The 16,364-nt window shown below is 32.5% G+C and overlaps 1 protein-coding gene across 1 annotated transcript in view; it reads right to left on the bottom strand.

Moving 5' to 3' along the window:
• Positions 1-1,770: 1,770 nt before the first annotated feature.
• The window catches only part of LOC129233910 (glycogen synthase kinase-3 beta-like), a 46,439-nt gene continuing 31,845 nt past the window's right edge, over positions 1,771-16,364 (bottom strand). Inside the window, exon 9 of the mRNA XM_054867839.1 lies at positions 1,771-4,579. Coding sequence (XP_054723814.1) covers positions 4,350-4,579 — 230 coding nt within the window. The 3' untranslated portion in view covers positions 1,771-4,349. The remainder of the gene's footprint in view (positions 4,580-16,364) is intronic.

The following is a 16,364-nucleotide window of genomic DNA, read 5'->3' on the forward strand; positions in this document are numbered from 1 at the left end:
GCATAGTTAAAATATAATAGATTAAGCAAAAAGTACTTTGATTTTACACTTTTTTTAAACCCAAGAGCTCGCTTGAATCAGAACATTGAACCAATTATTATTTAAAAAAAAAAAAAAAAGAAAAGGCAGTTCTTACAGAAAGAAATAAATAAAAAGGAAAAAACTATAAGTTCCCACTTATCTGCATTTGTAAATAATTCTTTTTGTTTAAATAAAATCTGTACCTCAGCGCCAGAGCGACGTAAGTCCAAAAATTGCAATTTTCCATTTATTAGCGCATTGTATGTAGTCTATTCCGTACCAAGCCATGTGAAAGTAATTCTTAAAAATTTTTATTACCTTTTCAATTTTTTACATAGGTTAAAAGAGTGCACCTTCCCATCCTTTGCATGCGCCAGAAAAAAGCTTTTCCCCTCTCCTGAAAAATTAATCTAATGTGACTTTGGTCCTTCTGGCTTTGAGGTGCAGAATTGAGGTCCAATTAAAGGCTATTTTCCTCTAAAATTTATGTCCTTAAACAAATAGGAGCATGCTGTTTTTCTGATGACAAAGTTGTTTCTGCTTGAAAATTAATTCAAAATCACCAAAAAACATTAGTGGCAACTCTCCATTCCCAGAAGAGATATTTCCATTTCTAATAATGTGTTAAAAAAGGTACTTAAACATACTTATTTTTGTTACTTCCATGCACATATTTATGTCCTAAAAATAGCTGTCTACAAGGGAATGTATAAAATCCAGAGCATAAAAGAAAAAAAACTTATCAATACCTTTTTAAAACAGGAAGGGCAGATTAAAACAAAGATAGGAGTAAGAACCCATGAATAATTCGAAAACTTTAAACAATAATTAAATATATTACATGACACTGACCTACTTGTGCCTCACTTAATTTTTCCGCCAACATACCTGTCAGGAACGAGCCTATCTTTATCCCCTCTTGTATTTCAACTACATGTATTAAACAAATTTTTCTTTATTTAATCAGCTACACACTACGATATGAAAAGCTTAAAATACAAACTTACGGAAGATACATAAAAATTTGGGATTGTATTTAAGGTAAAAAGAAAATAAAAAGGAGAATGAATTGTTAGCATCTATTAGTTGTTCATAACAAGAAAGACTTGAATTTCTACTCCCATTCACTCTTCTTGACAATAAAGGAAGATCATTTGGCTAGTTTGATGGACACATAATATGCTGTTCAAAACAAAAGGGCCATAAGAAACGAACGAATAAACTCAAAGCATGAGTTAAATTTAGTGCTTTTTTATACCTGCCAACCTGGAAAAACTGCATAAAATCTTACACATTGACATAACAAAATGCGTAAAATAGTGTGAAAAGGATATAATATACTTTATACAATGTTTATTTATTGTAAAAAACAAATACCCTTCACATTTGATCTATTAGCATTAAAGCAATAATCTAATTTTAGAGTTCATTTCCTTAAGGCGAAGGAATAACTCACACAAATTGCAAAGAAATTGCCAAATATGTTGAAAAATAAAATAAATACTCCCCCCCCCCCCCCGAAATCAAAGAATATTGATCAATAAATTTCAAATAGAACAGCGGATTTCTATTTCAAAAGCATTTTTTTTTGGGGGGGGGGGGGGGGGGGGGAGCTGCTTTACCATAAAAATGAGAAAATTCCACCATAAAAATATTTTTGAGTAAAATTTTAAAACTACTGCGGTAACTTAATTTTTGATGATAAAGTGTATGATGAACTCACCAAACAATAAAAATATCGGTTTAAAATAAATTACGTGGCTGTTTTAGGAGCTATATACCATTATTTAGAAAATAAAATTCAAGCCTCTTTAGTAAAAGTAAGAAAGTTAATAAAAGTGCTTTTACATTTTTGCATTTCTGTAAAACATTTTTATACTTTTTTTCCGTCATTTCATAAACTTTGTGCATTCATTATAATTAGGTTTTTGAAGGTAATATTTATTCTTAAGTGACTCTAGCCTTTCACATTTCATTTCAGTAATTTTCAAGGAGCTTAATCGACTAACACTTGACTAATTTCCTGTTAAGTATGATCCCTGTGCAACTACGAATGTTTTGTTTTTTTTCCATAGGACTGTACACGGAGCACATAAACACAATTTGTGTTGAAACTGACAAAAATAACAAGCGTACAATAGTGCTGATTCTCAAATAAGTGGGTTATTTCAGGTCATTTAGTACATATGAGGCAGTGAGAAGCAAAGGGATGAAAGTGGTCATTTTCAAGTTTTGAGTAACGTCTGTATAAAGATAACATCCTAGGTAGACTTGCATTGAATTTTTTTTCTAAATCATGCTATACAGCAGCACCTGCCAGGGCTACTAGTACTATCTCTTGTCCCAAGATAGAGGAGAGGTTCACCTACCATCTGTACTGGTTATCTCCAAATTTTTAATTTTGCCACTTACATCCCTTTGCTTCTCACTGCCTCATATGGTGTATCTATTTCATCTTTTCCAACATGAACATTACAACAGGAGACCTGCGTATATAATAAATGTTTTAAACTTCATAACAGCTTAAAACATTTATAATATGAGCAGAAACAAGAGTGATTAAATTAAGAAAATTGCCATCGTGAATGTAGCAAATTCACTATAGAATATTTTAAACAGAGTAAAAGGATGGCATTTCTTTTACTCTGTTCAAATTGTTTCACAAGATAAGTATGTGAGGTGGGGGATAAGGGACCAGACTGATAAAGACACTACAGAAAGTACCTTATGCTTTAAAAAAATTTACATTATAAAATGACAAATTATAGCATGGGCCCAAGTAATGCAAACTACTCGCTTATTGGAGAATCGCTGTACTGATACGTCTATATAATATTATTTTATAAAGTAGTACTTAAATTAGTTTAAACATTAAGGATTATGATGGGTGAAAACTAAAAAAGGAAGACAAATCATTTAGAAAAGATAAATTGAGCATCCAAATTTCTAAAAAAAACACATTCAGTATTTTTTTAACAGACATGAAAAGGTATTAATTTAAATATGATAACAAATAACTGCAAAAAAAAAAAAAAAAAAACCTAATAAACGAAATATTAACTTTTAAAACTTTAATAACAATTCACCGGAAGAATTTTATTCCCAATGTTTTAAAAAGAAGAAAATAGCCAAATATTGCCTTTTACATGTACAAATTTATAACTATAACAGGGGTCTGTCCAGGATTTTTCACAGGGTCCGTTTTTTGTGAAAAATCAAATAATTTTGTGAAAAATGAATTAATTTAGTGAAAAATCAAATAATTCCGAAAAAAAATGTTGTTGTTGACACAGCCAGAAGTTGCGAGAGAACTGTTCTCTCGCAACTTCTGGTTGTGTTGGTGAGCTTTTTGCACTGATGAAGAGGCTCCATTGTAGTCTTGAAATAGCTATATGCTGTATTTTCTCCAATATTTGTGCTTTATTTACGTTGTTTTTTCACCTTAATCATATTGTAGCACAAAGCTTATATGATAATTTTTCATTTAAGCATTATATTTATTTGGCAGTAGCAATTATTTATCGCAAGACTGCCGATTTTTTTTTTTTTTTTTTTTTTTGTGCAAAATTAGCAGATTTTGTATAAGTTGATCTCTCTAATTTGACTTCAAAAAAGGTTCCAAAAATTATCAGTTTTATCCATGGAAAAAAAAAGAGTTATTTTTCTTTCAGATTTGCTCTTTCAATAAAGAATTTGTGAAAGATCTGATCTTGTTTATCAGAATTTTGTGAAGGGTCCGTTTTGGTTGATTGGATTTTTGTGAAGGGTCTGTTAACGGACCCAAATATCCTCTGGCCAGACCCCTGTATAAACATTTAGTACGAAGAAAAAGACCAAATAAATATTTTCTATAATAAAAAATATCAATGTATAAATGTCAAAATATCAATGTCAATAAAATGTTATGCAAAAAGTCAAAAATTACTTAAAAATTCAAATCATTAAGATAAAATCCAAATTACATGGATGAAGAATAATTTGAATTATAAAAATAAACATTGTAAAATTTAGTAATTACTCCAATTGATTTAACAAATTGATCGTGTCATAATTTGGTAAAAAAAATTATTATAAACAAATATAAAATAAAATTTACTTCAGCAAGTTTTTATAATTGAAAAAACAATATTTATAGTCAAATTTATTTACAACCTAGTTCAGGTACCCGGAACAGTGTTCTCCAGTGTTTCAACAACGAGCTCTTCATGTAACTTAAGAGGAGAGCACTGCAGATGTATATTTGGTCTCCAAAAAATTAGTTTTAGCACATCTGACAAAGCCCAATGAAGTTACAAGGCTTAGCTGCTTCCTGGGAGACTATCATACGGTCATGCTGTAGCAGTGGAAGTAGATGCTCCTATTTGGGCAGCAGAAACACTGCCACCTGATGCTGATAATGAAACAGAATTGCTAATGTTAGAAGAATCTGCTCCCATGTGGGTCATTCCTCCAGAACCAGGATTATTCGTCCCAAGTGAACCATGGGGATTATTTTGACTACAATTGCTAAGGTGACTTGGAATCAGGATGGCATTAAGAGAGGGTTGAATCTTCAATTCTAAAGAATAGAAAATTTCTTTATTCAATATTACAGTAAAAGCATCTAAAACAGTTTTGATGCCGTCAAAAATAATTGAATATCAATAATTAATAGAATACAAGGAAAACAAATGATTGATTTTGATAATGTCAAAATTAAAAACTGAACAAAGACAAATCAAATAATAAAATGCTGGGAAATCAAAACACTAGGCTTTCCTTTAAATAATAGAAGCAAATCATTCTGACTTTAGATTTCCAGAGGCTAAAAATTCTATTTTTTTTAAAAAATAGAATGCTTTAAAACAGTATTAAGAGATTCATCCTTTCTCCTCTTTGACCGTTTTTTTTTTTTTTTAAATTTGAAAGTTTTTTATGTATTTATCTTAGATTGTTTAACAATGCATAAGAAGTTATTCAACTGATAACTCAATAGAAGTCAGGGATCGGAATAGTTTTTTTCAGTGAAACCTCTTCGAGCGGCCACCTGTCTTAACAGCCAACTTTTTGATGCATGGATTTTTGTAGCCCATAGGCATAATGTTAAAAACACCCCTAGGAACGGCCACTCAACCCTTCTGAACCTGCCGCCAAGTGGGTATGTCCATCCCATTTTTCAGGAAAATTTATTCACTTCTTGCTTCTAATCTACTGCGTTTCAGTCTAAGGAGGAGAAGTCTTACTGGCTATTAACGAATTCTGAGAATTTTGGAGTAAAAATGTCACTTAGTCTCATTATAAAAGTAGGTCAGTGTGTGCGTGTGATCTGGGTTGCAAACAACTGAAGAAAATCATTTCTATGAATCTCGAACAATGTATAGAAGTTCTGAGCAATATGAGAACAAAAAATTGGCAAGAGAATAAATGGAATACAAATTAGAATTCTTTCCCACCCGAAAACGCAATAGAGTGCTTTGATAATTCAGTGCCGACTGAGAGAAACATTTTCCGGTTAACGATTCTGTCGAAAAAAGAGCTTTTCAATCAAATCCAATCTTAATTTGAAATTTCTTTAAATTAACTAATTAGTTCGCTGTATGCAGGATTAAATTTTTAGAACAAATAATTTTTTCTTCCTTTCAGGCACTAATATGGCTTTTGACGCTTGACGATAAATTTACTAATACATTTTGTTATTGTCAACAAGCTAAACTTTCAACAAGTCATTATAAATGATGTCACACTTTTTTTCAGCATATTTGACCCCCTTCCCCTCTTATAATAGTGTCACACTTCACCTTACTCCTCCTCTTGTCACAGACACACATGCCATATTTTCTACAAACATTATTACAATAACTGTGTGATATCACTTTTTGTCACCCCCTCTCTTTCCCTTGTCACAATTTCATGAACCCGTATCCTCTTCAAGGCATGACATCACTTGTGGATGACCCTTTTTACAATATCATAATTGCTATTTACTAAACAATTTTTTTTTGACACTATCACTTAATATAGTACATCTACTTATGTAGTTTTAAAGATTTAAATAATAATTAAACAACTAAGAGTGTGGTGTAAGGAAAAACAATAATCATAAAATTCAGCCAAGCACCATTTAAGCATGTTTTACTTCACTTATGAAACATCTTCACCATCTAATACCATTTTCACCTTCAACTTTTGACTTAACTATGATCAATTTGTAAATCACATCTATGTAAAAAAAATAAATGCAGGAAATTAAAATTGCCGTTGTGACAAAGTTAGTTGTCGATCAAAGTGTTATAAGTTACTGTCATAGAGGAAGATTACATAGTCTTGAACTAAAAAAGGAAGGAGTTTGAAGGGCCCTTCAAAAAAATTTCCTAAATGAAGGAGCATTGGAGCAGTTTTGAAGGAACGTACGAACCCTGTAGGATGGCTATTCATTTCCCCCAAAAAATCTAGATAATTTCCGGTATCAACATTGTTGTCTCATTAAAAGGGTCTCATCATAAAGAAGTCCCTTTATTCTTCAAAATGTTGTTTTTGGAAGCAATTAGCAAGACTATGGGAACCATTTTACTGCCTCCTTCACTTGTTAATTTGTCCCTTCAGTACTAAAAAACCAGGTCCACAAAACAGTCGTTAGTTGTGATTGCTTTAGCCTTGTTGGATTGCGTTTTATGACTGAAAGCTCTATTAATAAAATTTTTCATAAAGAGATATCAAATGTTCAAATTGATTGCATTTGTTGGTACATATTTAATCTTAAAACAATTGTAAATATATATGTATAAATAAGCCATAAAGTTTCAAAATGTAATGAAAAATTAAGTGATATACATTTGAAGTTATAAAATGAACAGAATTTGAAGTGTTGTGAAAATGGAGCGTACTTTGAAATGGACTGTACTTTGGAGCTGTGTACTGATCTCGTGGTACAGTTATAAAAGTATCTGAAAAAAGATGGAACACAATCCTGACATGCAGTGAAATTAAGGAGGATGGAGTGAAAACTGCTTGTCTGAATGGGAATGTAACTGGATTCCATGCAACATGCCGAAAGAACTACACACAACTTTCGCAGCCACCTAGTATGGCATCAGAAAGTAATGTGATACAGAGGCATCTCCGATCCACCTTCGACTTTAAATCACTTTGCTTTTTGTGTGGGGAAAAAATGCATAGATGTATCTAAGTGTCGAAATCCTACCAAAGAAATTTGGTTTGAAGCACGAACTATAACACTTATTACTGCAATCCGTGAGGATGCCTTAAAAAGGAACGATTCCTGGGGACGGGAAGTACTTATTAGACTTGCAAACACTAGGGTCTTGGTTTAAACCGATGGACGGTAGCATAGATACTGTTTATTTCGATTTAAGCTTGATGTTTTTAAGGCTGCAGAAGCCGCAGTTAGAGGTGGATCACGAAAAGACTCGTCAAGAGCAGACGCTTTTAAAAAGTTGTGCCACCTTTTGGAAGGTAATGATGAATGCCAATACACTCTCAAGGAGCTCACTGATTTTTTTTGTTGCCAAAATCCTGGTGTCGAGTCACACCATGACAAGCATTTAAAGAGAAAACTCATGGAACACTAGTGTGACAGCATTAATGTCACGACAATTACTGGTGTGAATGTAATAATGTTTTAATGAAACAGTATTCAAATTACTTTCCAATAAATGGTATACAAATCGAAACACAGACGAAGTTGAACAGGAAAAAAGAATTATCGAAAATATGCCATGTTGATAAGAATGTTAAATAAAAAATCAAGATTATGATTGTTCACAGTTCCCTTCCATTAAAGAAATTCAAAACGAAAGCATCAAGTTGATTCCAGAGTCTCTCCTGTTGTTACTCTCCCAAAATAATCATTAAACACAAAAATCAAACAAAAGAAATAAAAAAGTATGGATAGGAAAGTGACTGCTCTATTTCTAATTCCATACTTATTTCAACAAGACCATGTTCCTTCCTATTACTTATTCAGTTTGGTACAGCTGTGTGTTTACATAGAAGATTCGGATTAAGGTTACTTGTTGATGTTTTTCAAAATGGGGATCTGCTCTTCATACAACGAAGTAATGAAGTTCGAAAGGTCTGTATCTTTACAAGATGACATTAAACTGGAGCATGGATATATTCAGTATGTTTTTGATAATGCAGCTTATAACATTCAGTCTATTATAGCTACTGGATAATAGTTTAATGCTAAAAACTGTGTGGTAACGTAAGTTTTTGAATTAAAACAATTTTAGGGAATAATGAGGCGTTTCTTATTTTCAATGTGCGTATATGTCTATTATTTTCACAATCTCCATACTAGTTATTTCAAATTCATTTAGCAAAAGACGCCGTTTTTAAATTACAAAATAAGTCTACATTTTGTTTTAAATTTTAATGGAGTTTTTTTTATAAGTTTTCACCAGCAGGGTAGATAGACATACAACGTGTTTCTAATGCTGTCCCCGGGTCTTAGGTTGCCAACCCTAGGTCTGGATTGAGTTTTCAAAGAACTTTACTTCATTCAACTTCATTTTGGGTAACATTTGGCAGAAATAGCATTGAAATGAAGCAGAAACAAGGCAGAAACTTGTATTTTGACTCAATTAGGCCCGGTATTTTATAAACTTGGGGGAAGGGGGGAGGGAGTGGGCAAAGGAAATACTCACATATGTCATAAAAAACAATGAAGTTCCTGCATTGAAACTTTTGCATTTGTACAATGCATTTCTAAAATGGGTGGGGTAGGGAGGGATCCCCCCACTCCCCCCAGAATGACAGATCTATGTAAAAATATTAAGTAATATGTACCATTTTTATTTTTTATTCAATTACACTTTAATGAAAAGGAATAGTGTTGGAGATACAGTTGAAATAAGGCACTATTCTGCAGTTTCAGCCCCCTCTTTGCCCCTTTCCGTAACTCCCAAACCCGACACTCAAACTCTTGGGACTTTTTGGTTCGCTATCGTCTCATGATACTGAACAACGTGGTATAGGTGCAGATTCTTTTTACATCTGATTTTTCAAAAAAAAAAAAGGTCAGAATTCAGTAAGATACTTCCATAATGAACATCTTAACCGTTTACCCGCCAATGTTCCAAAAATGGAACATCATATTTAAGTGAAAATTTTCCCAAGAAATAACGTTAAAATAAACAAGCTTTTTTTAACACAGTTTAGTCTTATTTCAAAGTATTTTTTGATTTCCTGCTTGATTGTTTATATGTTTTCAATTATTTATTGCGATTTTTCAAAGATGAGTGTTTTTTTAGCTTTTTGCAACTTTTTCTTATAAAATTTACCAAAAATTGGCTTTTTGAGAAAATGTGATGATATTTATTATAGTTGTGAAAAATACTTCAATGTATGATTTTAAAATGCTTGTAGAAATGTACAATGAAATTTCCGAAAGGTTTACCCCTTCAAAATAGCATGTTCCAATTTTGGAACATTGGCGCTTTTAGGGAGTCAAATTTCCAAGAAGTAAATCGTTCGACTTGCAAGGGGAAATTTCATTTTTCGTAATATATGTTTCTTTTTTTTTCTCTCATTTTGAATGTACTCTTATGTAGATGTTGGTAAAACCAAGTAAGTTTATATTTTGAAAGGATATGACGTTTCGTTAGCAAAGAAAATAATAACAGTCTTCTGTTTGACGGACTATATGGCTCCGAATCCACACCTGCTCGGACAGCTGCATTGTCACGTGATAATAAAAAATAACATTAGTGAGCGTTTTATTTTTCATATTTTAAATGCAGTTCAATAATTCGCTAGCTTTGTTTTCAAGCGAAACGAAATTCTGTTTGACGTATACCAACTGTTCATAAATGTTAAAAAATGTCTATTAGATTTCTTACTGTAGAACAAGCTGTGGCTTATTTAGAGACATTGTCAGATGTAGATATATGCCAATTACCCCCTGATGAACTAGGCAATATCACTGAGGAAGAATAGATGTTGACAGAGATGAAATCCTACAATTTTTTGGTTTGTTGCTATTGAGTGGGTACCATTCTGTTCCTTCTGAAGATATGTATTGGAGCAGTGCAGAAGATACATCTGTGCCAATTGTACCAACAGTTAAGCCTCAAAATCGTTTTCGAAAAATAAAAAACAACTTTCATTTGATGGACAACCATGAATTAAAACAAAATGACAAACTAAGAAAAGTTTTCCCTATTTACGAAGAATTGTGTAAAAACCCTCAACAATTTGGTGTATTTCATGAAAAATTGAGCATATATGAATCTATGGTTCCCTACTACGGTCGGCATTCATGTAAAATGTTTATTAGATGAAAACCAATAAGATTCGGCTTCAAAATTTGGATGCTGTGCTCTTCAAGTGGATACCCATATTCCATGGAGATTTATTCAGGCAAAAAAGAAGGATCCCCTGATGTGCAATTAGGATCCAGAGTTGTAAATGATCTATTATCAGTTTTGACTGACACATGAGCATGAAGTATACTTTGATAACTTTTTTACATCATATGACTTAATTTCTCAGCTATCAAAAAAAAGTGTACGAGCAACAGGAACAATTCGCGAAAACCGAACTGGCCATTGTCCACTGAAATCCAAAAAAAACCCTTTCTAAAGAAGATTGAGGAAATTTTGACTATTGATCTGATGGATCAGTGTACATGTGCAGCTGGAATGATAATGCAGTGGTTACAGTAGCATCTAATTGTTATACACATGAGCCACTTGCATCTGTAAAATGTTACTCAAATGCGCAGAAATGCAAGATAGATGTGCCACAACCTCATCTTATCAAGAGATACAATGAAGGAATGGGGGGTGTGGACGTCTTGGATAAACTTTTGGGAGCTACAGACCTCATTTGAGGAGTAAAAAATGGTGGTGGAATCTTTTTAGTAATGCTCTGAATATTTCAGTTGTAGCTAGTTGGTTACTTCATTGTGAGTTACACGAAGTGAAGATGAAGCATTTAGAGTTCCGAAGAGAAATAACAACTGTCCTCCTAAGAAGAAAAGTACGAGTAGAAAGTCATCCAGGGCCTTGTTGTCCTTTACATAATCGATCAAGAATGTCTGACAGACATTATATTGTATCTGCATCCCAAGGACGTTGCGCGGTGTGCAAAAAAATACGACTAAGAAATGTTTCCATTGCGAGAAACGACTTCATCAGCAATGCTTCCTTTCATATCATGGGCATTAGATATTTCTGTATTGGATTTTCTGAATTCTGATATGTACATAAATGCAATTTAAAATATTACTTTTCTGCAATAAAGTATGCTAAGATAAAAACCGCATTCAAAACCTCTTAGTTTAAAAAAATTCTCTGAAAAAAAAAAACTTCATGCAAAGCGCCAATGTTCCAAAAATGGAACATACTGAAAAACATAGTAAAAAATTTTTTTCTAGAAATTTTATTTTATTTCTGTATTTACTAGACATAAATAGACATAATTTCAAAAAATTACTCAAATTTGATCATCCGTCAATAGTTCGGCGGTTAAACGGTTAATAGCACGATATTTCCATTAGTAACAGAAAAAAGTCAAAAATTCTGTCCAATAAAATTTGCTTGAAGTAAATACAAATGATAGGATTTCTTTCTCACTTTTTTCACCAAATGATGAAAAGTTTGAAATTTAAGAAAATTTTGGATCGCTATAGTCAAATCTCTAGCATTTGAGGATCGTTGCAATTGTGTCTGATATTGCATTAACGACATAGGAGTTTAGTTTGGACCATTTAAAAGGTTCGCTACAACTGGGGGATCGCTATATCCTGGGTTCACTACAGCGGGGTTCGACTGCATATCTATATTTCTTCTTAGCTTAATTTTTAAATAAGTTTTATTGCTTGCTTTAGAATTAACTTAATATGAAGATTTTAAGATTAACTGTAATTATTGAGTATTGTAACAAAGAAAAAGTAGGTTATAAAGAGTCGGTGAAAATTGGAGAAAAAAAGAAGCATAGAGTTGGAGTCTGCATGTTTTCTTCCGACTATGACTCTTTTACCCCAAAATCAGTCCAACTTCACAGCCGTTTTTTTGTTCCCACTAATTATATACTTTCACTGATTATACATGCAATTACAGTACACATTTTACAATTTGCATGTAAACTTCCAATTTTCCCAGTTCATAAATATTTTAAAACTTTTTTTAAAAATTATTCCAATTTTTTTTACAAGAACTGATGATTGAGACAAGATTGATTTTTTACATCCCTTTTTATAGCATCCATGCACTGAAGTAACATGCCTCATATGCTATACTTTTCTTCACAACATACCATTTAGTGCCTCAAGATTACATTATTGTTTTCTCTATATATCAGGGGTCTGGCCAGAGGATATTTGGGTCCGTTAACGGACCCTTCACAAAAATCCGATCAACCAAAACGGACCTTTCACAAAATCCCGATCAAACTATACGGACCTTTCACAAAATTCTGATAAACAAGATCGGATGTCAAATTGTTCATTGAAAGAGCAAATCTGAAAGCAAAATAACGCATAATTCTGTGTATAAACCGATAATTTTTGGAACCTTTTTTTAAGTCAAATTCGAGGGATCAGCTTATACAAAATCGGCTAATTTTGAAAAAAAAAAAAAAAAACGGCACTCTTGGGATACTCCTGCAAGCGATAAATAATTGCTACTGCCAAATAAATATAATGGTTGTTTGTTTTATCACAGCTAATTAGCAGCGGTGTTTTTGTTAACTTTTCTGAAAAGGCATTGGTAAGCACTTTTCTCTGCTCATGATTTAATAAACAATAATAATATATATCTGCGAAATGAACTTAGAACTGCAAAGGGATAGTAAAGGTGAGGAAAAAATATGATCGCTTCAGATAGTGTTACCAACTTCAAAATTACTTACCACCACTTAGTGTCTGGCGTTGAACCTTTATAATGACTTGATTAGAAAATATTCTCATCATTTTGCCAGCTTGTCAATATTTGCGTTTTTACGGTGCGGTGCGATGTTTAATTGTTATTTTGGGAGAAAATTATATGGGTTTTGATTTTTCGATGCTAACACAAGGATGATTAACTTTAAGTAAACTCTTTTAATTACCTTTTTTTTTCTTTAGATGTCTACATTTTGAAAAATGCAATCTTTTAACATCCGATATGAGAATCATATTTTGTTCTTTTTTCAAGCTAACTTAGCTTTATTAGGATTCAAATAAATGAAAAGTCTCTTTATTTCTGTTAGCACTCTCATTTCAAGTTTTTAAAGCAAAATTCCATTTTCTGTTATGAGTCAAAAATTAAAATGCTAAGTAGATGGTTTATTTAATTTTATTTTTTGGGTCAACTGTGTCCACAGATATTAATGATATGTTTATCATAGGACTCTAAAATGCAATTTTAAAATAATTTTATCAAAAATATTTCTTTTACAAGCCATTTTTATACTTTTGATGCCTTCACTTTGAGAATTGCGATCTCTTTGCATTCGCTATGGGAATCCGATTTTTCGAATTTTTAATGATTATTACGCTTTGTTAAGAGGTAAACAATTGAAATATCTTTTTATTTTTGTTTAAATCACGGAATTTATAAGTTTTAAACGAAATTCTGTGCTTTTTAAGAGTGTCTTGGGTCAAAAAGTTGAATGCTGAACCCTTTTCTGAATTTTATTTTATTTATTTATATTTTTGTTACAATTATTTTAAGTACTGTACAGAAATATATCTAGTATAATTTAACATAATGTAGAATGGTAGATAAATATTGATACTTGAAAGAGCGATGCCCCCCCCCCCCCCCACCCCCGCCAAATATTAGTAAAAAAAATCTATAATGATTTTCTCGACGTAGAAGAGGAAAACACTCAACTTTAAGTTTAATTGATGCAGTTTGTGCAATCTCTAAATTCTAAAATTTCGTTTTAACAAAAAGAAAAAATTTTTTTTTTTTTTTTTTTTTGATTTTTCACAAAATTAATTCACTTTTCACAAAATTATTTGATTTTTCACAAAAAACGGACCCTGTGAAAAATCCTGGACAGACCCCTGTATATAGTTGACTCTCTGTTTAATGACTTTCAAGGGACCACAAAAAATCGTTCTTAAGCAGAAAACGTCCTTAAATAGAATGCTTTTAACACTACAGTGGACCATCTGGGACCGTGAAAAGCCGTCGTTAAATAGACAGTCAACTGTATTAAAAAAAATAATATCAAAGAAATTGTGAAAGGATGTCTGTATCCAGGAGCAACCAAAGGACACAAGGAGCCCCAAAGCAGCGAGAGCCTTGAAATTTGGTGTAAAATTACTTCCACCTCTGGGTTTTAAATCTCGGAACTTTTTTAAAAAAATTTCCAGGTGCATGGACACTTTGTATACCTCAATGCAGCTGAACATGGGTGCCACTCTAAAAATTAGCCAGGACTGAAAAGCGCGTGGCTCCATTTCGCCACCAAAATGTTAGCGCTTAGTTTGTTTGATGTTTTAGACATATATAATAGGGTGGGTCGATTTTGACTTTTTTTTTGAAATCGAAAACGCCTGTGGTGGGAAAAGTTGTGTATTGGCATCAAATGCTTGCATAAAATTTTTTTTGGAAATCAAAATATATTTAGATCCCCCTCCAGCCCCTTAAAGTTTGACCAAATATGTAAAAATTGACATTTTTAAAATTTTTTTTTAAAAATCTTATGTATAATATTTTGAATTGCCTGTGGTGGGAAAAGTTATGTATTGACATCTAATGTTCATTAAAATTTCTTTTGGTAATTAAAATATAGTCATACCTTCTGCCAGGTTCCTGAAGTTTCGCTAAATATGTAAAAATCAACTTAAAAAAAAATTTTTTTTTTCATATCTTATGTATTTTTTTAATACCTGTGGTGTAAATAGTAAGACCCTTTGTTTGTGAACAAAATAATTTTATCATATTACATATACCACGCCTGCCGGGAATCTGAAATTGCGCGTTTTGCCTTTTTTCTTTGCTCTTTCTGCTTAGTTTTAACTGTCAAAGAGTCAGATGGTGTGATTCCTCCGAATGTTTATTTTTCTTCTTCTCTGTGATATAATGAAACTATTTAAATCACCCACCCCCAGTCTGACAAATCGGCCTATTCTTGGCACTTAGCCAAGCATATATGAACCAAATAGAAATTGTAACGAGAAACTCAGAGCAGAAAAATTGGTACAGCGAATGAAGTGTTATCAAGCATATTAGACTATTTAAAAACAACCCAAGTATTTACTGTGGATTTAATTGCAGTAGGATCAGATGGAACAGCAGTCAATACTAGTGTGAAAAGTGGTGTAATAAGACTGTTTGAACTGCATTTAAAAAGGCCGTTGCAGTGACTCATATGTCAATTGCAAGCCAATGAGCTACCTTTAAGCTATCTGTTACGGCATCTTGATGGAAGCAATACAAGTCCTTTTACGTATAATGGTCCTATAGGGAAGCTTCTTGCCACATGTGAGCAACTTCCAATTGTCAACTTTAAAAAAAAATCGCTTTTGATTTGCCAACAGTTGGTACAGACGGACTTGGCACTGACCAAAAATACTTGTATCAAATATGTCAAGCAATATGTTCAGGAAATTGTTCAACATCACTGTCCACCAAAGCACCAGAAAAGCTCTCATGCCAGGTGGCTTACAACAGCAAACAGAGTACTTCGTTTGTAAGAGTATTTGGTCAGGCTACAGAAAATTCCTGAAGGCCCGAACTCTTACTAATGAAACTGTTCGTGATTTTGTCATTCCACCTCTAAATTTTCAAGCAAAAGACCAGACAGAATTGATAAATAGGCACAATTGTGTCCTTACAGACCCTCCACTCACCAAACATATACTCAATGCGGAACTTGAGAAAGTAGCTGAAATGGGTGACGTTATTGAAAGTGAGTTGTGGAATTTATCATGTTATACACAAGCGGTAGAAAGAGCAGTTAGGTTGGTGACAGAAGCATCTTTATCTGTTTGTGGAGCAACACGCCATGATGACTTTATACGTACAACATTGGCTTCCTGAAAATTAATGCCAAAATTTGAGGACAGAGCAATGTATAAGGTGTAAAACTTCCTTATTACAAAAAACTCTGAGGTGAATTCTTAGTCATTTTCCTCTAATACTTCGGGAAAATGAGCGAAGAGCTGCTGTAAAACTGCGACGACAGACTTCTGGTTCTTTAATCTTTTATACCTATGTTTTAATCCTAAAGAATTCTATAGTGTTATTATAGAAAAATAAAATATAAAAAATGCTTAATTTAAAAAAAAAAAAGTGTTGGATAAAATTTTTGCTTTAAAACGTCAAGATTTTAAAAATTATGAAAATATTCCAAATTTCACCGGTTGAGCGGAGTTTGAATATTATTATTATTATTACTTATGAGTG

Source organism: Uloborus diversus, chromosome 1 (assembly GCF_026930045.1).
Source record: "Uloborus diversus isolate 005 chromosome 1, Udiv.v.3.1, whole genome shotgun sequence".
In the NCBI taxonomy this organism is placed as follows: domain Eukaryota; kingdom Metazoa; phylum Arthropoda; class Arachnida; order Araneae; family Uloboridae; genus Uloborus; species Uloborus diversus.